General features: G+C 39.9%; 1 protein-coding gene across 1 annotated transcript in view; it reads left to right on the top strand.

Moving 5' to 3' along the window:
- Positions 1 to 21,980: 21,980 nt before the first annotated feature.
- The window catches only part of GNAL (G protein subunit alpha L), a 181,536-nt gene continuing 180,725 nt past the window's right edge, over positions 21,981 to 22,791 (top strand). The window contains exon 1 of the mRNA XM_053912991.2: positions 21,981 to 22,481. Within this exon, the coding sequence (XP_053768966.1) occupies positions 22,136 to 22,481 (346 nt within the window). The 5' untranslated portion in view covers positions 21,981 to 22,135. The remainder of the gene's footprint in view (positions 22,482 to 22,791) is intronic.

Here is a 22,791-nt window from a genome sequence, read left to right as displayed (position 1 = left end):
AAATCAAAACCACAGTGAGACATCACTGCACACCCACTGAAATGGCTATACTCAAAAAACGATAGCAAGTGTGGGTGAGGATGTGGACAAATTGAGACTTTCATACCTTACTGCTAAGAATGGAAAATGGTGCAGCCACTGCAGAAAATAATGGGGCAGGTCCTCAAAAAGTTAAACTTAGAGTCACCATAAAACCCAGAAATTCCCAAAAGTAATGAAAACATAGGTCCACACAAAATTTTGTACACAAACGGTCATAAGTGTTATTCATAATAGTCAAAAAGTGAAAACCCAAACGTCCATCAAGGGATGGAAAGGTAAACAAAGTGGGGTCTGCAATAGAGTGTTAGTTGGTAATGACAAGGAGCAAAGCACTGATACACACCACACGTGGGTGGAATTCAAACACATTAGGCTAAGTGAAAGCAATCAGACACAAAGGCCACACATTATTATGGTTCTATTCATATAAAACATCTAGAACAGGCAAATCCATAGAGACATAAGAGATTAGTGTTTGCCAGAAGCTGGGAGGAGAAAGAAGCAGGAAGTTACTACTAATGGATAATGTGTTTCTTTTTAGGATGATGAAAATGTTCTGAATTAAAAAGTAGTGATGGTTACACATCTTTATGAATATACTAAAAAAAACCCCACTGAATCATACAATTTAAAAGGGTAAATTTTATGACATGTCAGTTTTATCTCAAAAATGTATGTGTGTTATTTTAAGAAATCAATGAATGTGTAGAATATAAAGTTGAGAAGAATTATCTGCAAAGTAAAGCAAAAAGACAAATAACTGGTAAATAGAAGAGGGAAAGTAAGAATGTTAAGATTGGACCAGGAAGTCCAACATGTAAGTGATCAGATTTCTCAGAAAGAATAGAGACAAGAAAGGAAGAAAAAGCCATCAAGGAAATCAAGAAATTTTCTCAAAACAGAAACACCAGGTTTCTAAATTAAAAGAAGCTAATCAATAATATCTTTAAAATGGGGGAAAAAAACAACATGTAACTAGCAAAATGCATGCAATAAGTCCACACTGTGAAATTTCAGAACTCTGAAAATAACAAAAGAGCCCATAAATTTCCAGGAGGAAAGAAGGAAACCCACAGATTCCATAGAAAGGATCGAGGTCAGAACGGCAGTGAAATTTTCAAAAGCAACACTGAAAACTAAGTCAACTGAATGCTTTTAAAAGTCTAAGAAAAAAATATTACTAATAGAGAAGTCTGTATCCAGACAAAGTACCAATTAAGCATAGAAGGGGAGACATTTTAAATATGCAAGTTCTTGGAGATTTTACTTTCAGTGTACCCTTCCTTTTCAGGAATCTACTAGAGGATGTTTCCTACAAAACAGAATAAATCAAGGGGAAATTCATAGCAGCCAGAAAACAGGAAACCCTACAGCAATCATTTTCCTTGGTATTTACCAGAATAAATTGAAAGTGTACATCCACACAAAAACCCAAAGATGAATATTCTGACAGCTTTATTCATAATTGCCAAAACTTGGAAGCAACCAAGAAATCTCTCAGTAGGTGAATGAACAAATGAACTGTTTTACTCCAGACAATGGAGTATTTTTCAGAGCTAAGAAGAAGTGAGGTATCAAGTCACAAGGAGACATAAAGGAACCAGAAATGCATATTTCTAAGTGATAGAAGCCAATCCAAAACAACTCCATACCGTATAACTTCAATTACATGACATTCTTAAAAAGGCAAAATTATGAAGTCACTAAAAATCAGTGGTTATAAGAAGTTAAGGGAAGAGAAAGATAAATAAATAAGCAAAGCACAGATGATTTTTTAGGACAGTGAAGCTCTCCTCCATGATAATACAATGATGGATAAATGTCACCATACATTTGTACAAACCCACAGAATGCACGCCGCCAGGAGTGAACTGTAATGTAACCTAGGGACTTTGGATGATAATCATGTGTCAGTGTAGGCTCATTGATTGTCAGAAATGCATCACTTTGTTGGGGATGCCAATAATGGGGGAGGATGTGCATGTGCGGGGTACATGGAAAACCGCTGCACTTTCTGTTCAGTTTTGCTGTGAATCCTAAACTGCTCTAAAAATAGTCTATTTTAAGTTAATTCATTTCAACCTGTAATAAATAAATGGAACAACAAAATTGATGTTTCTCTCTCTTCCTTTCTCTTTTTGTCTAAAATCAATTAAAAACATTTTTAAACTATATGGGATTTTTGAGAGGACATGAAAAGTGAATGTGAAAAGATATTGCACCCCCATGTTCAATGAAGCATTATTTACAATACCCAAGGTATGGAAACAATCTAAGTGCCTGTCAATGGATGAATGGACAAAGAAAATGCAACATATGTATAGAATGCAATATTATTCCTTCATAAAAATCTTGCCATTTGTGACAACATGGATGGACATTATGATTAAGTGAAATAAGTCAGACAGGAAAAGACAAATACCATATGATCTCACTTAATGTGGAATCTGAAAAGAAAAAATACCACTAAGCTCATAAATAGAGAACAGACTGGTGGTTGCCAGAGGTAAGGGGCTAAAGGGGTCAAAGTGTACAAATTTCCAGTTTATAAATTAAATAAGGCCTGGGGTATAATGTACAGCATGGTGATTTACTATGGTGATCACTTTGTAATATATATACAAACTTCAAATCATTACATTGTACATCGAAACTAGTATAATGTTACAGTATATGTTAATCATACCTCAATTTAATAAAAGAGTAAACATGAAGGGGAAGTTTTGGGGGAGAGGGAGGGAGCAAGGGGTGTCAGTGAGCACTGAAGCCCCACCATCCATAATGGGAACCCCTTAGATTAAACAAAATTAAACAAACAAAAAGTAGGAATGGAAACATAGGAATTATAAAATCCCCATATGTTTTATAAATTTAAGTATATATAATTTTATAAATTTAAATATACATGTAAAATTTTGTAAATTACAAGAGTAAGAAAAGTATACTTAAAAAAACCAAAGAGCTAATGAAGTTGAAATTGGTTACCTCCTAATAGCAAGAATTGGGTGGAAAGATTGGCAAAGGAAAGCTGTTTTTCATAAAACAGAGAACAATTTGCCTCAGAATTACTCATATACAACTTGGATATATATAAAACTAAACAAAAAGAGAAGTTTCTGGGAGACAATGTGTCAACACAGTTGGCACTATAACTGATCAATAATGTATGTTTCCTGAGTGCCTACTATGTGCCACACACATCTCTGGATACTGGAAGTACAGTAGAGAGCAGGCAGCCACTTACACACACCCCCTTCCAAAACACATGTGCCTGTGTCATACTTGTGGATGATGAGTCCATTGTTACATTTGATGCTGGTGTTTTACGGACTCACAACAGAAATGTAGTCTGAAGTGCAACATAATCAGCCTGGTTTATGAAAGCTAAGTTGAAAGTTGTGCAGTGCCCCAGGTTTCATTAGGTTGTTAAAGTGCGTTCTCTCTGTTTCATTGTTAAATAATGATTATCATAAAACCAGGGTATTTATAACTTACGTTTAAGTAGGTTACATCATTTAATAACTCATTTTCTGAGTACTATACTGAAATAGTATATTCATGAGCAAGTCAACCTGATAATCTTGGGTCAGGTAAATTAAATTGCAGAAAAACATCTACTTTTAGATTGTATTTTTATACTGTTTTATCAATCATTAAAGTATGGTAATTATGTTCTTTCTTTATTTTCTGATTTCCTTCTTATTAGAGCTATGGAGTTTAGTGGTTGCTCTGAACTTTCTAATTGGAGCTTTCCCAGCAGAGTCTAAATATAAGGAATATCAATAAGGTAAGCCCATGTCTCTGGGTGTCATTTGATGTTAGTGTTACCAAACCCAAGGAGTTTGCTATTCGGGGTGCTCTATTCAAGAATGACACATGGTTGTCTGCAGGTAGTTTTATTTACTTGCAGCAACTAAAGGAGACAGGGGATTCATAGCCAAGCTCTCTCTCCCTGAAGGAAGGTTCAGTCTTTGCTTAGATGCATTCTTTGGTCAGTTACACATTGATTTGCAGTGGGCTACACTTACTGGGTTTACAGCTGGTTGGAAAAATACTGTACTACATTTTAATATTTAGCCAGAAAAACATTTAGTAATAAAATTTAGAACTGCCTAGACCTTGAGACCCTTGTCCTATCTAACAAATCCCCCCACCTTGAGATTTTTCCATCTTCATTCTGGAGGGAATAAGGATGAGGGTCATATTTCTGTAACGGCTTTTTGCTTAATATGAATGGAGTACATCTTTGACTTAAAGGAGTAAAATTCTCTGGCTGCCTGATGTGAAAATCTTGGGGTCCCCTAGGTTCTGGGATTCCTGAGAACAGGAGTGCATAAAGATAGCACTACTCTAACAGAAGACATGTACCATAACAGGTGAGGCAGGAGCAGGGGAAAAATCAAGGAGACCAAAACCCTGCCACTCACACTCTAAGGGTGGGGCTCTAATAAGCAAGATAGACCAGAGTTACAGCCATCCTAAAAAAAAAAAAAAAACACAAAAAAAACACAAAAACCCAGCAAGCAAGGAGGAAAGGAGGGAAGGAGCTCTCATATTCTAATCTTTTTCCCATATGATCCAGGACACCAAGCCATAATTTTTATTCAGGAATCACTTACTGAGTTTCTAGGTTTACCCAAAACTTTGAGGTACAGGTACTATCTGGGCAGGAAGTGACTATGCAGAATGGGGAGCCCAGTGGATGGGGCACAGCAATTCCAGAAGGGAAAGGGATACCAGACATGACAGTTCTACATAATATCCAGTCGGTGTCCCATGGTTTCTAAAGCACAATGATGCTTGCTCTGTGGCTGAATGAAGAGCTGCATCTTATAAGGCACCTTGGTATAGGGAGGGAGGGCAGCTCAGGAAGAAGTTCTGACAGGGCCCTCTGCATCCACTCTCTTGGGACAAAGCACCACAAAAAAAAAATTTTTTTAAAGCCCCCTGTGATGGCAAAAGTCAATCCTGGGAAAAACAAACTCTGTGTATGCACATGCATGTGTGTACACGCATGTGCACAGACAAAGGAGGGTAAGGCCAAGCATGTGAGGCCACACTGTTCAGGCCCACACAGCACAAGACCCTCTAGACACCATTCTCTAGTTAGCCAGCTATTGAATACACAGCTGCAATTCAGAAACTAAAGCCCTTCTGAAAATCAGGATAAAGGGAGAAAGCACCACTCACAGCCTCTTTGTTCCCCAGGCCCACTGCCCAGTAGGTGCTGGGACAAGCCTTGAAATGAGCAGATCCCCTGAGATCTATACAACCCACACTTTCCATCTTTCACTGACTGTTTTCCTCTACCCCATGTGCCCAGCTTGGAAAGAGTAGGAGCTCAAGAATGAAAGTGAAGACAGGAAACAGGTGCAGGCACAGGTTGTAATGAAACAGGAAGGAGAAGTAAGGAAACTCAGCAGTGCCATGAGGGGCTGGTCACAGAAGGCACTGCCTACCTCATCTCTTTTCTCTGGGCACAGATGACCACACTAGCAGAGCACCTCCTACTACAGTTATAGGTCCTGGCTCCTCTCACCCTGTCTTCTGGACCCCTAGGCAAGATGAGCTGAGAAGTCCTCCCCAAGGTTTGCCCCCCACATTGGAAACATGTGGGAGTATGATTACTAAGACAAGTGGGCAGATTAGTGAGAAACTAGGAAAATTCCCTGACACGTGAAATGAGGAAACTGAGACAAATAGCTGAACAAACTGCCAAGCAATTAGTAATAGCCAGCTAAGAAATCACAAGCTTCTACCCTCTCCCTAACCAGACACTGAGGAGGAAATGGTTTACATCTCTCCTCCCCAACCACAGATATCTAAGAGCACATGGCTTAAACTACCCTAGTCAGGGGAACAGATAACAACAACAACAAAAATAGAGGCAGAAAACCAAGTATAGCCTGACTAATCTAAGAAAGAGGTGAAACTGACCAAGTATTTTGATGCATCAGCATACTCAAGGACCCACCTGGAAAGCTAATGGATAGTCTGTTGAGACCTTCCCTTAGGACCTCCCCTAAAATTCCTGCCTACAGAAAATAGATAAAACTCTCAGGACAAAGGACACCAGCACACTCTCCCTTGAACATGCCTGTTTCCCTTTCCTCAGGCATGTATTTTCACTTTCTTTATACTAAGGGTTCCATTGAGACATGCCACCAGGGGAGGTGGCAGCAGTAGCAGCTTGTCCTAGGCTTACCCTCTGATCCTGTCACCAGGGACTCTCCTTTTGCCTCATTGATCTAAGCTTTAATAAACTTACTCTCACTTTCACCAGGACTTGGGTCTTGAAATTTTTACTGCACAGGTCTAGAACCTGCACAACGCAAACCATGCTGGGGCAGACCCACCTCGGCTTAGTCTTGTTCCAGTGACAGTTTAACGGCATGGCTAACATGCTACAATTCAGACCCAAACTGCCAAAACAAAGGTTCTGGGTGTGTGGCCTCCCTGTATCTGTCTCTTTCAGCTCACACCTTAGCAGTGCAGGGTTCTGTTTCCAAACCTCCATGGCTGCCTCTGCTGGGACAAAACACTGGGCTGCTCCATTTTGCTGCTTCTACAGCAAGGCAAGTGCCCAGGTCAGCCCATTCATTCCACTGCCAGTCAGCATACCCCCAAGCCATGGGAACTTGTACCCAGGATGAATGAAGGCCGCTCCCCAAGGAGGGGACACAGCTTAGAAGTACCTCTCCCTGCCCCATCCCCAGCCACCTCACAGCTTTGGAGGAGAGAGGGGATGCTAATGAGCTGCTGCTCAGAAAAGAAGCTGAGATCTCAGTTTTCTGGACCTGTCTGAGTTCTGTCACAAAGAAATGCATAACTGTGCACCTGCACAGAGTCAGCGATGTGAAAACCATCCTTGCAGATGGTGAATGGACAGGAAACCAGTAAATTACTTTCTAAGACCACTCTAAAACCTCACTGAAAGTAATTCATTGCTGTGTCACTTCCACCTTCCTCCCATATCATGTGGCTAGAAAGACCACCCTTTTGGCTTCTGTTACTCAAAATACATACATGTGGTTGATTCAACCTGCTTCATTTTGCAAATCCAGTAAAGCTGACTCAAACTACATTTTTAAATTATAGCAGACTTTTCTCTTTTTTGGCACCAATCAAATCACATAATCTTAGTTTTATTTAGTTTTCACTACTCCCAGGATATTCGAGTTCTGTTACCATACCTTTGGTAAAATTTCTGAAATCACACTTGCTAACACAGCATCTCTTTATGTCAGTGAGACTCTTTGAAGAGATGTGGCATGTAACTTTTTCCCTTATCTTTCAGAGGAAGAGAAGCAGTGGGGGTCTTATTCAAACTGCTCATAGAGAAAACCAGTAATTCTTCCCATATAATCCCAACCATATATCTTTACACCATTACCCACAGACTAGACCCTGAGTCCCACAGCCAAACCTTTGCTACTCAGTCTTGTCTTCTAGATAAGAGATCCTCTCTTATCCCAGATCACTTCCACCAGAAACCATGAACTCATTTGCTTGTCCTTCTCATGAAGTTGGTGTGGCCTATCTGATGGGACCTCATTTGATCATGGAACACTGTTGCAGCCTGGCCGCAGGTGCTCGGAAAAGTGTACACACTTTTTGGGAAAAGTAGGGTGGGGGTGAAAGAGAGAAGCTTATGTGTGGTTAGTAAATGCTGAAATCTGAAGAAGCAAAGAAGCTGCACTTAGAAAACATTGCCCCCAAATCCATTAGAGACTTCCAGCCTCAAGCTAGGCTGCCTGGGACAGGACACGCAGCTTCCAACCATTGGCCTATTTGTTATATTTCTTAATTCATATAAGTACTTAATTTCTTTAAGTCAAATAAACAGAGGTCTTTTTATCCAGTTCTGAAGAATGCACCTCAAGGGACTGCATTCAGGGATCGAATTTGGGTTTCCCATAGTTGGAACATTTACAGATAAGACAAATAAGACAAAAGCACAAAGAATACCAATCAGACCACAGACAGTCAGTCAACGATGTCTTAGATGGCCCAACCAGAGTTCTTCAAGCCTCCAGAGTTAGATCTAGGTCAGCCCTGAATCTGGCTTCCTGGAGACAGTTCCTGACCAAACAGGAACCAAGCACACACCAGAACTGAAACAACCTTTCCGAAACCCTCTCCCCAAAACTGGGATAGAAGCACTAATTAAAGTGACCACAGGGATTGACCTACCCACTTCCCTTCCAAAGCACTGAACGAAACAGGTTCAGGTGGCCACTCTGCTTCACTTTCAAGGCTGGCCATGCAGCCGTTCCAGTGGTCAGCACCAAGGGGTAGTCACCTATAGAAGAGATCTTTTGTCCAGTGGAGACAAAGGTGAGTAAGCCCTGGATCAGCTGCCATGCATGGCTGACCACTTTACCAAGCATCCACACCAAGTCAAGAGAGAGTTCTTTTAAGAGAGTCCCATCTGGAATTGCCAAATTTGTTACCAAACTCAAGGACTTCACTGCTTGGGGTGCTCTATTTAAGAGCACCATGTGGTTGTCATAGGTGGTTTTAATTTACTTGCACCAAGTAAAGGAGACACAGGATTCACATCAAAGCTCTCTCTCCCTGAAGGAAGGTTTAGTCATTGCATATATACACTATCTTGTCAATTACACATTGATTTATTCTTTGAAGTTGGCTACACTTATTGGGTTGAGTTACTGTAAAGCTCATTCTGTTTACAGTTGGTCTGCAAAATACTGTGCTATATTTTAACATTTAGCCAGAATAACATTTAGTAATAACATTTAGAATAGCCCAGAGCTGGAGACCCTAGTCCACAGGTGGCAAACACAAGGCCCGCGGGTCTAATCTGGCCGTCCACCTCGTTTTATCTGGCCCTGCACCTTGTTTCTGCCCAGCGGCAGCTCCAAGCTCTCACTTAATTGTTAAGGAGTAGTTACACTTATACAGTCCCAAAATTACATTTGGCCCTTTAAAGGCTAGGCTAATATGGCCACCTGATGAAAATGAGTTTGACACCCCTGCCCTAGTCCTACCTAACATTAGTGACTTCACTTTTTTATGCCTCACTTTATCCATTCATTCCCCTACTGCAGAAGATTGTTGGACTATTTGATGTACTGTTTAAAATTTCTTTAATTTTTTTTATTTATTGATTTTAGGAAGAGAGAAGAGACAGAGAGAGAGTGCATGCACACAAGAGAGAAACATCGATTCGTTGTTCCACTTATTTATGTATTCATTTATTGATTCTTAAGTGTGCTCTGACCAGGGATTGATCCCACAACCTTGGGGTATCAGGACGATGGTGTAACCAACTGAGCTACCCAGTCAGGAGAAGGTACTCTTTAAAACAAAAGGCTACTTTTCACATAAAATATTAGGGCTTTATAATTAGAAATTAAATAGAATTCATTCAGTTTCTTCAGGAGGTATCAGACTGCTTGTAAACCACAAGCTATTGAATATGTGGATTTAGATGAATTTAGGGTAAAAGATGCCCTGATGTCCATTCTACTTCCATCGGGGACAGGCCTCATGACATCAACTTGACGATGACTGTGAGACACAGTCTAGTTCAAGCTAGCTTCTGTTCACTGAGCAGCAACCAGAACCAGATGTGGTCTCAGCTCGCTAACCAGCAGCCCACTTCAATATCCCAGGGAAGTTGCTCCCATATCCCTGGGCCTCCCAGAGTGCCTTGCAACGGAGATCCCCAAATGGTATAGCTGGCCAAGTTTTCTCTAAATTAGTGTCCTCCAATTGTTTTACTCAATAAAAAAAACTTCAGTTTCAGAGAACCAAGATGGCGGCATAGGTAGACACACTGCACCTCCTCACACAACCAGAACTGACAGAAAATCGAACGGCAAGGAAGTCCAACACCAAGGAAATAAAAAAGAAACATTTATCCAGGCTGGTAGGAGGGGAGGAGAGGACTCGCATGGCCGCGGCGGGACTGAGACTGGCGGAGTGTGGGACGAACAGGGCAGGCAGTCCGACCACTAGCAGACCCTGCGGCCCCACAATCGCACACAGATAAACCGAGAGGGCCGGACTCAGAGTGGCGGAGAGTGGGGCAGGCAGTGCGGCGGGTACGGGTAGCACCCCGCGGCCCCACATTCGTGCACAGATAAACCGGGACAAACGGCGGGGAGTGAAGCAGACCACGCAACCCAGGGCTCCAGCGCAGGGAAATAAGGCCTCAAACCTCTGATTGAAAGAGCCTGTGGGGGTTGGGGCAACAGCAGGAGAGACTCCCAGCCTCACAGGAAAGGTCATTGGAAAGACCCACAGGGGCCTAGGGTGTGCACAAGCCCACCCACTTGGGAACCAGCACCAGAGGGGCCCAGTTTGATTGTGGGTAGCAGAGGCAGTGACTGAAATCCAGTGGAGACTGGAGCTGGCAGCATTGCTCCCTCTCGGCCCCTCCCCTACATACAGCATCACAGCGCAGTGACCAGCATTACCCTGCCCCGTGAACACCTAAGGCTCCGCCCCTTAAAGTAACAGACGTGCCAAGACAAAAAAAAAAAATGGCCCAAATGACAGAACACTTCAAAGCTCCAGAAAAAATACAACTAAGCGAGGAAGAGATAGCCAACCTATTGAATGCACAGTTCAAAACACTGGTTATCAAGATGCTCACAGAATTGGTTGAATTTGTTCAAAAACTAGATGAAAAAATGAAGCCTATGCTAAGAGAAACAAAGGAAAATGTACAGGGAACCAATAGTGATGCAAAGGAAACTGGGACTCAAATCAATGGTGTGGACCAGAAGGAAGAAAGAGACATCCAACCAGAAAAGAATGAAGAAACAAGAATTTGGAAAAATGAAGAGAGGCTTAGGAACCTCCAGGACATCTCGAAACGTTCCAACATCCGAATTATAGGGGTGCCAGAAGGAGAAGAGGAAGAGCAGAAAATTGAAAACTTATTTGAACAAATAATGAAGGAGAACTTCCCCAGTCTGGCAAAGGAAATAGACTTCCAGGAAGTCCAGGAAGCTCAGAGAGTCCCAAAGAAGCTGGACCCAAGGAGGAACACACCAAGGCACATCATAATTACATTCCCCAAGATGAAACAGAAGGAGAGAATCTTAGAAGCAGCAAGAGAAAAGGAGACAATTACCTACAAAGGACTTCCCATAAGACTGTCAGCTGATTTCTCCAAAGACACCTTACAGGCAAGAAGAGGCTGGCAAGAAGTATTCCAAGTCATGAAAGGCAAGGACCTACATCCAATATTGCTCTATCCAGCAAAGCTATCATTTAGAATGGAAGGGAAGATAAAGTGCTTCTCAGATAAGGTCAAGTTAAAGAAGTTCATCATCACCAAGCCCTTATTATATGAAATGTTAAAGGGAGTTACCTAAGAAAAAGAAGATATAAAATATGAACAGTAAAAATGACAGCAAACTCACAGTTATTAACAACCACACCTAAAACAAAAACAAGAGCAAACTAGGCAAACAACTAGAACAGGAACAAAACCATAGAGATGGAGATCACATAGAGGGTTGTCAATAGGAGAGTGGGAGGGGGAGAGAGGGGGAAAGGTACAGAGAATAAGTAGCATAGATGATAGGTGGAAAATAGACAGGGGGAGGGCAAGAATAGTGTAGGAAATGTAGAAGCCAAAGAACTTCTAAGTATGACCCGTGGATGTGAACTATAGGGGGGGAATGTGGGAGGGAGGGGGTGGGCAGGATGGAGTGGAGTAAGGGGCGGGGAAATGGGACAACTGTAATAGCATAATCAATAAATATATTAAAAAAAAGAAAATTGAAAAAAAAAAACTTCTGTTCCAAATCTTAATGTGCGCTTATTACCAGTTATACTAAAATTCATACTTATCATAAAATACAGACACAAAAACATATTTAAAAATCTAGACATACACATTTTTAGAATTGTTCTTATATGTTCTATTGGAATTTCAGCAAACTGTTACCATAGACACTCACAGCACCAGGAAGTCTTCCCCAATTGGCCAAAATGGTGAAAAAGGGAGGTTCTTAAACTGAGCACAGCAAAAGGTAGAAATATGAATGGACAAAAGCCAAGTGCCCTGAAAGCTAGAAAGATGAATGGATAGGGAGGGCCCCAAACATGCCAAAACCTAGCAAGATAATTGGATAGAAAAAAAAAGCCCTCCCCTCCCTATCCGTGTAAGAACTGCGGGCTGGAGCAGGAAGATTGGGTTGGTTTGAGACAGGAGTCCACCATTCTCCCAGGTCGTGGGGCACCTGAATAAAACCTCTTTTCCTTTTGCACCAGCATCCGCCTCACAAGTTGAACTTTCTTTGAGGCAGGTGGCCAAACCTCCATTTTGTTAGATTACAAAACCACTATGCACACCCCGGGGCATATTTACCCACTATTCTTTATCTCAGAAAATACATTCCTTCTGGGTCTTAGGTTCACCTCAGGGCCTTTTTCTGCAGTGATAAGAGATTTAAAAAAATAAGCAAATGCCCAGATGGGCCTTGGATTGAACTAGATATCAACTACATGCAAGAATTCCAAAAAAGATATCAATAGAATGATGAAGTTATACATGTTGACAAGAGAAAAATTCTGAGATGTCCTAAGTTAAACTATAGCAGGCTGTCAGGTGGGAAGAAGAGACAGGGAGTTAATACGTAATCAGAGCCTTGGGCAGAAACCAACAAAAGATTGCTCGAATTCCTGAATGTACATTGAAACTTTGAATTAACTCTCAGGCAATTATTTCAACTCTTACCTGAAAATGGATAGCCAACCACCAGACTCCACCACATCCTGCTTATACATGGATTTTCCAGACTGTTGCTTATAACCAATCCAAAAGCAGCAAACACTTCTTCCTTATGGCCTATAAACCTATCCCAGAACTAGTCTAGCTACACACACATCCCCCTTTATCTATAGCCAATGCAAATTCTTTCAAAACCACCTACATCTTTCCTCCCAAACTCATTGTATAAAAGAGCCCCCTCAGGCCCAGCATAGCAGATATCTAGCCCTGCTGCTTGAGAACTTTAAGCTGCATGTCCCAAGACCTGGTCCTTTTTCTGGGTAGAACATAGCTCAATAAAACCTTTCTTTCAGGAAAGATTTTGGCCTCAAAGATTTTTATTTAAAAATGTTCACTGAGGAAAAAAGTGGGAAAGAGCACAAAGAAAAAAAAAAACGCCTATAATCTGTCAAAGGTCATTGTTACCAATTCCATTCCAATAGGAGTTCCCAATATGGGGTGTGGTGAAGGTGGAGACTTCCGTGAAATACAGCTCAATTGTGAAACACCTTGACTGTGAGACAGCTCAGTCAGTCAAAGCGGCCTAGACCAGGTGACTTCAGGTGAAGCAGCGCAGGTGAGACAGCTCAGGTGTTACAGCTTAAGTGTTGCAGTTCCAGCCCCAAACAGTCAGATTTTGATGCAAACTGAGAGCACACTCTTGTTGAGACAGGTGAAACTGACTTAGCTAAAGAGTACCTGCACTTCCCTCTCCTCCTCCCTGATTGGTTCACTTCTATGCAAATGAGGACTTCAATTTGAGTCAAGGTCCAAATAGCACTGTCCTGAGTGGTCAGAATGGAGCCACTCTTTCATTGGTTGATGCAAATAATATAGCTACACAGCCCTGATTGGCCAGGCAGGTTTTAGCACATTGGTTGATTCTATAAACAGGCTGCTAGACTGTTTATAAATTTGAGCCCAATTTAGCCACCAGGATTCTTTCTTAAAAGGCACATTCATTCTCAGGGTCAACAAATCCAACCACTTAGAAAAAACACTGCTTACATTTCAGAATTCGGCTTTTCGGTGACTATTCACTCAGATGTTCGTTTGTTTGTTTTTTCAAAATGTGCTGTTTTATAAGTTCCTTTCTCATTTATCATATTTTTAATCCCCATTTGAGGATATGTTTATTGATTTTAGATAGAGAGAGGAAAAGAGAGAGAGAGAAGAGAAACATCAATTGCTTGCCTCCTATACACACCCCAATGGGGGGTCAAACCCACAACCTAGGTATGTGCCCTGACCAGGAATCAAACCCTCAACCTTTTTGTGTAAAGGACAATGCTCCAACCAACTGAGCAACCCAACCAGAGCTATCATGAATATATTTTATGCCCTTTAAATTGCTCAACATTTTTCATTATCATTATGTTGAAAAATATATTTCATTTTGTAGCTCATGTTTTTTAAACATTCTACTCTAAAATTTTTCATGCCCTGCCCAAGTAGCTCAGTTACAGCGTTGTCCCAATACACTTGTTCTCGTTCTCTCTCTCTCTCTCTCTCTCACACACACACACACATTTCCTCTCTCTCTCTCAAATCAATAACTATTTTTTAAAAATAAAAAATTTTTCACATATAAAAACTAAACAAAATAAAATAATAAATCCAAACATACTCATCACCCACCTTCAAAAATTATAAGCATTTTGCCATTCTTATGTCATCTGTAAGTCTATCCGCCTCCCACACCCCACTAAGATTTTAGTTTTTTAGGTAAAAATTGCATATGTTGTAATGTCCATATCTCAGCTGTACAATTTTGAAAAATGGATAAACCAGTGTAACTCATATTCTTGTCATATTGAACATTCTTTATATCCCTGAAAGTTCATTCAGTACTACCTACCTGATGCAACCATTGTTATAATTTTTTTCAACTTGAATTAATTAATTATGTTCCAGAACTTCATATGAATGGAGTATGTAATCTTTAGTGTTGGCTTTTTTTTCACTCTATGACATTTATCCATGTTGTAAAATTTATTAGTAGTTTATCTTTTCTATTCAGGACGGAAACTCCATTCTATGGATATTTCACAATTTGTTTAGTCATTGTCCTGATGATAGGCATTTGTGTTGTTTCCACTTTTGTGCTGTTGTGAATAAAGCTGCTACATTTTCTTCAAGTCTTTCTGTGGACACATATTTAAAGTTGGATAAATACCTGGGAGTGGAATTTCTGGTTTAAATGATAAGTAAATCTATAAGTTTATAAAAATAAACTATTTTTGTGGCAAGACGGTTATACTTTCCGGACTAGAAATACTTGAGTGTTCTTGTCTCTCCACATCCTTATCAATGGCCTCATCAATGGCTGGTGTTGACTGTCCTTTTAATTTTAGCCATTTTAGTAGATGTAGTCTTAATTTGCATTTTTCTAATAATTAAAGATGTTGATCTCTTCATTTGCTTATTCACAAATCATATCCACTTCGTAGAGTGTCTGTTCAAGTATTTCACGCTGTTTTGAATTGTCTTATTTTGTTGGTTGATGAGAGGGAGTTCATTGTCAATTATATATTTTGAATACTTTCTATTTATTTTAATAGTTTTTTTATGAGCAGTTTTTAATTTTATCAAGTCATATTTATCTATTTTCTTTTGTGGTTAATTTTCCTGTCTCCTGCCAGCCCATGAAATCCCCATCTATCCCCATGTTGTCCCCACTAATGTTTTCTTCTAAAAGCTTTATGGTTTCAGATATTATAGTTACGTCTATGTTTAATCCCCAGTGCTTTGATCTATATTGTGTAAGGTAGGAGATAAGGCCCATTTTTTTCTAATATGGATATCCAGTAGTTCCATCACTATTTGTTGAAAAAACTTTCTCTCACTAAATTACTTTAGCACCTTTGTTGAAACCCAATAGACGACATAAGTGTGAATCTATTTCCGCTCTCTGTTTTATTGATCTATTTGCCTGTCCTTATGTGCTACACTATCTTAATAATTGTGACTTTACAGTGAGTTTTAAACAAAAGTAGTATAGGTTCACCAGCTTTAGTCTTCATTACCAAGATTCCTTTAGATATCCTAGGTTATTTGCATTTTCATATAATTAAGAATTAGAATTCATATAATTTAGAATTAGCTTATCAACTCAATGAAAATGGCTTCTGGGGTAACAATTGATTCTGCATTAAACACATAGGTTAATTTGAGACAAATGGGCATCACAAGAATCTTGAGCTATGTTATACCTTTCCATTTCTTTAGGTTTTCTTTAATTTCTCTCAACTGTATTTTGTAGCTCTAAGTATAGAAGTTTTCCACAGCTTTTCCAAATTTATCTTTAAGTATTTTGTGGTTTTGGATTACACTGTAGAGAATTTTTTAATTTCATGTCCCAATTATATTGTTGTTGTTCTTAGTACAGAGTAATGTATTTATTTTTATGTATTGACTGAGTATTCTGGGCCAGCTAAACTCCCATGTTAGTTCATTAGTTCTAGAATACTTTTAAGATTATTTCTTGGTATTTTCTATATAAAAATTATGTCATTTGGGAATACAGATAATTTTACTTTTCCATTCCAATCTTTACCCTTTCCTTCCTTTTTTTTTTCTCCTTATTGCAATAGCTTAGAACCTCAAGTGTAATGTTGAAGAAAAATGGTGAGAGCAAACATCCTTGCCTTGTGACCAATGTTAGGAAGGAAATTTTCAGTGTTTCACCATTAATTATGATACGAGTACAGGATTTTAATAAATGTTCCATTATCAGAAGTTTATTTCTATTCCTAATTTGCTAAGAGTTGGGTTTTTCCATAAACAGATGTTAAATTATTTCAAATGCTTTAATGCATTATTGAGGTGACTATGCCTTTTCTTTAACACGTTAATGTGGTGGATGACATTAACAAATGTTACATCAACCTTGAATTTGGGGGATATAGCTCACTTGATTACAATCGATCACATCGATTATGAGATTATTTTCATACATTGTTGGCTAATATTTTCAAACATTAATTTTAATAATATTTAAGATATTATTGCATCTATATTTATGGGCAACATTGGCCTAAGATTTCCTGGCTTTATATTTTATGTGTACAGTTTTTATCAAAGATGCACTGGCTTCAGAGAAGTCATTGAGTTTTGTTTTTCCTTCTTCTATATTGTATTCTGAAAGGGTTTGTATAAAGCTGCTATTATTATCTTCCTTATATGTTTTATAGAATTCACCAGTAAAGTCATCAATACCTAGAGTTTTCTTTGTGGGGACACTTTTCTGTAATAATTTGCATTTTTTGGCTAGTACACCATTCTTCAGATTTTCTGTTTCTTGTGTTAATTTCAGAAAATTATGTTTTTCAGAGAATTTTTCATTCCATCTAAGTTGTCAAATGTGTTGATAAAATGTTGTTCATATTATTCCCATTTATAATTTTGATGTATGTACTCGCTATCATAGTATTCTATACCTGATATTGGTAATTTACATTTTCTCTATTTTTTGCCAGGAATTTATTAATTTTATTAAATTTTTCAAAGAATGATGAATTATTTAGAAGTTTATTGTTTGATTTCCAATATTGACAATTTTCTAGATAACTTACTGTCATTCTAATTGAATTCCATCATGGTCAGAAGCATACTCTAAAACACTTTAAATGTTTTATAATTTGTTGAGATATTTTTTCACCCAGGATCTGGTCTATCTTGGTGAACCTTCCACTTGAACTTTGAAAGAGCATTTGTTAGGAATAGTGTTCTATAAGTATAAATTAAGGAGAGGTGACTTATGTTGTCATTCAGACCTTCTAGTTTTTCTGTTAATGAAACAAGCATGTTTAAAGCTTCAACTGAGATTATGGATTTGTTTAAGTTCTGTCAGATTACTTCATATATTTTGAAGCTCTGTATACACATTTACATTTGTTATGTCTTCCTAATGTATTGACCCTTTCATCATGATGAAATAGTCCTCTTTAGTTTCAACAGAGCTCCATATCTTGAAGGCTATGTAGCTACTCCAAATGTCTCATGACTAATGTTTCTATGTATAGTGTGTTAAATAGTGTCTCCCCAAATTTCATGTCCTCCTGGAACCTCAGAATATGACCTTATTTGGAAATAGAGTCTTTGCAAATTGTAATTCAGGTAAGGAGAGAAATGAGATCATATTGGATTAGGGGGTCCCTAAATCCAATGAGACTCATTTATAAAATACTGAAAAGGACTCACAGATACACAAGCAAAAAGGCAAGTGAAGACAAAAGGCAGATTGGAGTGATGCCGCTACAAGCCAACAATCTCCAGGAGCCACCAGAAGATGGAAGAGGCATGAAAGAATTCTCTGAGGGAATGTGGCACTGCCAACACACTGATTGTTACTTCTGGACTCCAGAACTGTGAGAATGATCTATTGTTTTAAGCTTGCTAGTTTATAGTAATTTATTGCTGCAGCACTAGAAAACTAATACATCATCATATAAATTTTTCCTTCTCTTTATGAATAATGTATTTGTGTCTGTATTTAAAGTGAGTTCTTTATAAACAGAATGCAGTGGGGTCTTTTCATTTTTACCCATTCTGATATTCTCTGTCTTTTAATTTATGTTTAATTATAAAATGGCTGGATTTAAGTCAGGCATTTTGTTATTTGTTTTCTATTTAATTTGTTCATTTCTCTCTGTTCTTTCTTTTGGCTTACTTGAATTTTTCTTTTTCTTTTCTTTTTTTTTAGGGGGGGGGTGTATTTCAACTTTATTCCCCCATTAGCTTTTTAGGTTTCCTACTTTTCATTATTTTCAGTGGTTGCTGTAGGGCTGCAATGGTTCTTACTAGCCACATGTGGTGACTTTAATTTAAAATTTAAGTTAACTAAAATTAAATGAAATTAAAATTTAGTTCTCCAGTCACAAAATCCGTATTTCAAGTACTCAGTAAGTATGTGTGACTGGTGGCTACCTTAAAGGACAATGCAGATATTGAACGTGTCCATCACTGCAGAAAATTCTATGGGTAACATCACAATCTACTTATAGTTAATATTATACTACTTTAAATAAAATATTGGATCTTTGCAAGAGTATAGTTCCTTTACCCACCCTATCCTTTGTAACACTTTCATACATTTTATATATGTTTCAGATTCATAATCACTCTATTTTCAGATCCACATTCTTTGACATTAGAAATTGCTTATATACAATGTCTGTCTGGCAGGTATCCAGACAGGTAATATGAAAAATAAAGACACTTATTGAAGAAGACACAAGAAACATTGTACATAGGACATTGATGCCTCAGTCCCCTTCAAAGTAGGTACTCTGTGACCTCACACAGTCTCTCCCAATTGCCATCATAAGCTGCCCCATCATATTTTCCTGAATCTCATCAATCATGTGAAATCTCTTCGCTTTCAAAGGTGATTTTAGTTTTGGGAAAAGCCAGAAGTCGCAGGGTGCCAAATCTGGGCTGGAGGGGGGCTGAGTTATCTGGGTGATTTTGCTGTTTCACAAAAAAACTCTTCAGGAGACATAATGCATGAGTGGGCATGTTGTCATGATGAAGCTGCCAGTCACCGGTTGCCCATAGCTGCAGCCTTCTGAATCATCCGAATAGTTTCCTCAGAAGAATGTTCAAGCTTAACACAAAATTTGATGCAGACTTGTTGCTCTACTCACTCAGTCATTTTGATTGTGACGGACACACAGTACACATGCTCTCTCAATGATGTCTACTACCCCCACTGACTGGTACAGTGAAGTCATCATTGTTCACACATGCACATTCCAGTCCACTCTCCCTGGCTGTCAGGTAACATCGATGTGGCACAAACCTTTCTGGTTATGTTAACAATGGCTGGACTTTTTCCAGACAGGTCTCGTATATGACCCAATGATTTATGAATTAGAAATCATTCTGGATTAAGAAGAAACATTAAATTTAACTAACAGTGATATATAAATTTAAATATTTTATTCTAATTTATCCTATACATATCTACAAAATCTAATTTATGAATAATTGATTGTGCAATTAGAAGTGTTTGAAAGAAATTGAAATGTGGGCAAAATGGGTAGAGCATTTTTTCCTAAGATTCTTTTAATAGGATACTAAGAATGATTTTTCAGTTTAGGGTATCAATAAAGAACATCATCTTCTATTTTTTTTCTAAGTAAACAAATGTGGGCAAATTCTCATTTTGATACATTGTATTTTATTTATGTACTTAATTTTCAATATCTGTCTTATATTTGTTTCTATTTTAAGCTGGCTACAATACATAAGTAAAATGTTATCCATATCACATGATAGTAGTTGATAAAGTTTAGCAAATAAACTTTAACAGTAAAGGAATTGGTATGTACTCTTCAGGTCTTCCTCTGAAAGGCCTTGTTTACCTCACACACAAGCAAGCCCCTTCCCTTGCCAATTTAAGTTGGACCTTCCCTTATCCTCTAACCCTATTCTTTCTCTTAATGGACTTGTATAATTCGCAGTATATAATTAATATATTGATTTCCATTTATATTGTTGAACATATTTCTACCTCACTAGTATATAAACTCCACAAAGACCCATGTTTTTTAGTTCACCCAATTCCAACTAGAATGCCACATCGTAGTTGCTTGATAAATATTAGATAAATTAATGAATAAATGGAAGATGGCGCATGACTGAATAGTGAAAATAAGAGCAATGTTTAGTAACTTTTTCTGTTTTACCAAGTTAGATTTTTTTATAGTCCTCTATGTTTTAGATTAAAACATCTTAAAAGTACAGCATAATTTTAGCAAAAACTTTGGAGGTAATGTTACATCCAAACATTATTTTGTATATTCAGTTGTTATTAACAGCGCCTTAAAATAAATGTGAATTATGGATCTCCAATATCTTTCTTTAAATCCTCACCTGAGGATATATTTATCGATTTTAGTGAGAGAGGAAGAGAGAGAGAGAAACATGGATCGATTGCCTCTCATAGGCACCCCTTCCTGGGATGGGACCCATAACCTAGGCCTGTGCCTTAACCTGGGATGGAATCTGCAACCTGCAAACTTTCCGTGTATGAGACGAGGTTCCAACCAACCCACCCACCCAGCCAGGGCGGATCTCTAGTTTCTCTACTCACAAAATTTAATCAAATGTAATGTTCACACCAAGTGCCAACTGGTACAGTTGCGTGACATGCTATTTTTCATCAAACAGCCCAATCTCCTGTATTGATGTATTTATATTAGATGTCATTTAACTGTCAGTTTTACTACTCTATGTCATTTTGCTCCAAATTAAGGAACACACGTTATAGCAGAGTTCTTAAAACCTATTGAAATTTTCATCTGTTGCGAAAGCTCTGTAAGTCATGAAGTGGGAGATAATTGAGGAAGTGAGGGTCTCGGATGGGTTACTGTCCGTGCAAGGCGGGGAAAGAGGGCACCTCTGCTCCTCTCTGCACTATACATACTGGGAACTAAAAAATGGGCTACAGAGTACAATTTTATAGTCTCATTTTAACAAATACAAATAGTATGTGACAATTAGATATGCTCATATACAAATTTTTAACACGTATGGTAATTATCGAAAGTGATGTCACGGACCTCCTGATTTAGAGATTTTCGTATTAAAATAGGGATTCAAAGAGCGGACGTGTGCACGTGCGTAAGACGTGAGCTTGAAAAAGGAGCGGTCGGGTGCACAAATCTCTGCAGGTACTACATTGAGGAATGCAAGATCTTCAAGCTAGCGTCTATATCCCTTCACCTGTTCTTCCGTTCTTCTTTACCAACACCCATATCAAAGACACAGTGGTATTTTAAGTGCTGTAATGGCAGCTCTGGGTGCGGACAGCACCAGCACCGCCACGGTGGCACTGTCCGCTGCTGCGCGCCGGGCTCGGGAGGCAGTATTTATGGTATTGAAGATTGATGAGCGCGGCGTTGTTTACGGTCTTAGGGGCCCGCCCAGGAGACGATACTTGCGGTACTGTGGACCCAGCGGCGGTATTTTCAGTAACATGGATTAGCCGAGGCTGCGGTATTTACTGTAACGAGAGCCAACCGTTGTGAGCGTATATACAGTAAAGAGAGCCGCTTGACCAGCGGTATTTACGGTAAGGGGGGCCGGGTTCGCGGAAGCTGGTCTGCGCGAAGGGCTCCCGGCTTTATCAGGTGATCTCCAAGCCTGGCCGGCACCACCTCCTTCGCCCAGAGGAAAATGCACAATGGCCCGCCAGGGCAGTGAGGGGCAGTGGCCCTGGGCCCGCCCCCCTCGCACCCCTGCCCTGGGTCCAGGTGCAGCCCCCTCAAGCCCAGCAGCAGGGGGTCCTGCCTGAGCCTGGCGCCAGCTGACCTCGCGTCCTGCCGCGCCCACATGGGTCTGTGCTACAGTCTGAGGCCGCTGCTCTTTGGGGATCCAGAGGACGCCGCGCGCGCGACCTCAGAACCTGCCGCGGAACCCGTGCGGCAGAGCCCAGCCCCCGTCCCGGTGGCCAGGGGAGACGTTGCTCTGACCCGTCTCCCTCCGGGCGCCGGCGGGAGTCCAGCATGCGCCCGACCCAAAGCCAACCCGAAGAAGGAATGGAGGCGACGCCCGGACCAGCAGAGCGCGGAGGAGCGCGAGGCCGAGCGGGAGGCGAGGAAAGTCAGCAGGAACATCGACCGCATGCTGCGGGAGCAGAAGCGCGACCTACAGCAGACGCACCGGCTCCTGCTGCTGGGTAGGTGCGGTGCGCGCGGGGATCCCCCGGAACGCGCGAATTCAGGGCCGGGTGGGGGTGAGCACCGGCGCCGCTCTGCTGGGCCCTGGCGGCTTCCAAGTCCCTGAGCGGAGGGCGGCTGTCATCCCCCGCACAGGGTGGGCGACGGTCGCCGACGCGAAACAGGGCGGTTCGTCAGTCTTAAATCCTGCGCAGAATGATTCTTGCCCTGACAACGTTTACTTCTGTGATTTGGCCGAGAACACCCTGTGATTTTTCTCTTTTCTACACCTTGCGATTTTGGCCAGTCGCTCACTTATTACCAATTAAT

Source organism: Desmodus rotundus, chromosome 10 (genome assembly GCF_022682495.2).
Source record: "Desmodus rotundus isolate HL8 chromosome 10, HLdesRot8A.1, whole genome shotgun sequence".
Classification (NCBI taxonomy): domain Eukaryota; kingdom Metazoa; phylum Chordata; class Mammalia; order Chiroptera; family Phyllostomidae; genus Desmodus; species Desmodus rotundus.
The sequence above is the reverse complement of the archived record's forward strand: the minus strand, read 5'-3'. Positions and strand labels throughout refer to the sequence as shown.